Raw genomic sequence first — 1858 nt, 5'->3', positions numbered from 1 at the left:
ATCCTGCCCCTCCTCCTAATGGATCTCAGAGAACTCACAGACTCTCCTTGTGTAATCCTAGGGATCCGTGAATAACAAGAATGAAGTAACCATCCCCAAGGACTGTGTCCTGGCCTATCGAGTGANACAACTGATGGTCTATGGAGAAGATGAATGGGGTGAGCAGAGACCAGCATGTGCTGACCTCAAGTTAAAGGATGGCTGCATCTGTGCAGTGGCATCCTGGTCCTCTCTCGAAGTATGAGGGGATAAGTCGAGGGTGGGGGGAGCAGCTTCTTATATTGCCCATTGCTGGAGACAGAACAAAGTTTGATATAGATGAAGGAGACCTGAGATCCAGGTGTCTGTGGCACTGGAGACACTGTGGTGACTGACCCAAAAGCCAAATGAGCACAGCCTCTGACCTCAGGAAGCCCAAGGAGGAGATGGATCCTGACAGCAGCACTGGATTGGTGATTGAGGTGGGGGTGGGGGATGCTATAGTAGGGAAGAGCTTACACTTCCAACAGTGAAGTTCAGGTAAAGAATTAGATGGGACATTTGAGGACATATGGGCTTGAGGCAGAAGATAGAAGGTGTGGGCAAGCTGGTAATGACCCCCTGATGCCTTCTCTTGTCTCTTGTCCCTTACAGAAATTCCGCACATTTGCAAGGACAGCATGAAAACCTTTAATACCCCGAGAATACCCCAGAGCGACTTCCAATGTAGAAAGGTGTTTTATTCCCTGCCTATACTAAAGAGTGAGTTCCAGGACAGCCAGGGCTATACAGAGAAACCCTGTCTCAAAAAAAAAAAAACAACAACAACAACAACAACATGTTAATCTGGTAAAGTCTCCCACCCTAAAGTAGCAGCAGCTCCTATAATGTGCCCACAAGAGCATCGGGATTCCTGGTTCCTCAGACAAACAGAGGTATGGGATAGAAACACTGCCCAGAAGGAACAAAGAGACAGGGGCCAAAGCACAGCCAGAAACAGAGAAATGTGGAGACAGGGTACTTTCCAAAGTTGTATGGGTGGGTGTGCTTGCAGAATCTCCATGTTTTCACAATGCTACTGGGAGGCTGTCTTGGCAATTACTTTAGAGAGAGGCAGCAAAGAGTTTGTCATGACAGATGGTTTTTTGTGTGTGTTTTCAGGAAAGCCAGGAGAAGGGAAGTTCATATGTAAATATTCCTTTTGACTTAAGTTCAAAACCTTAGATTCCTCCCTCCTCCATGGGACAGACCGGGTTGATAGTGGGACAGATCTCAGCAAACAGCTGTCCCTCAACTACAGCAGCACTTCCAATAAGAAGTTAGGATGAGAATAAGAAGTTCCAGTAAAAACAATAGAAAGGAGAGACCTGTAGACAATGTGCAGGAGATCAGCTGCCCCGGACCTTGCTGTCAGCGGCCTCAGTAGCCGCAACCTGTTCTGCATGTATCTGCTGCCAGTAACTGCGGCAGCTGGCGCCGAGTCACCCAGCGGCTGGGTGATACCAGGTCAGCCTGAGTGCCATTCTCACATTGTGTCAGTTTGTTTTTTAAATATTTATTTTATTTATATAAGTACACTGTAGCTGTCTTCAGACACACCATAAGAGGGCATCAGATCCCAGTACAGATGATTGTGAACCACAATGTGATTGCTGGAAATTCACATGGAAGAAATTTAGGACATTTAGAAGAGCAGTCAGTGCTCTTAACCACTGAGCCATCTCTCCGGCCCCCACTCCCTTTTAAGATTTATATTTATTTTATTGTATGTGAGTGCACTGTAGTTGTCTTCAGACACACCTGAAGAGTGTTTCAGATTCCATTACTGATGGTTGTGAGCCACCATGAGGTTGCTGGGAATGGAACTCAGGACCTCTGG

General features: G+C 46.7%; 1 protein-coding gene across 5 annotated transcripts in view; it reads left to right on the top strand.

Annotated features, from left to right (window-relative positions):
• LOC110315398 (gasdermin-A-like) overlaps window positions 1-1858 on the top strand; it is a 9552-nt gene that overhangs the window by 2668 nt on the left and 5026 nt on the right. For 2 of the 5 annotated variants that reach the window (XM_021189466.1, XM_029534733.1), the window contains 2 exons: window positions 62-158; window positions 634-693. In XM_021189466.1, coding sequence (XP_021045125.1) covers window positions 62-158; window positions 634-693 — 157 coding nt within the window. Of the gene's footprint in view, window positions 1-61; window positions 159-633; window positions 706-1135; window positions 1168-1858 lie in introns of all 5 variants that reach the window. The other 3 variants (XM_029534732.1, XM_021189464.1, XM_021189465.1) reach the window with 3 other exon arrangements.

This window comes from Mus pahari, unplaced genomic scaffold, assembly GCF_900095145.1.
Source record: "Mus pahari unplaced genomic scaffold, PAHARI_EIJ_v1.1 scaffold_10000_1, whole genome shotgun sequence".
Taxonomy (NCBI): Eukaryota; Metazoa; Chordata; class Mammalia; order Rodentia; family Muridae; genus Mus; species Mus pahari.
This window is presented reverse-complemented; position numbering and strand designations above follow the sequence as displayed.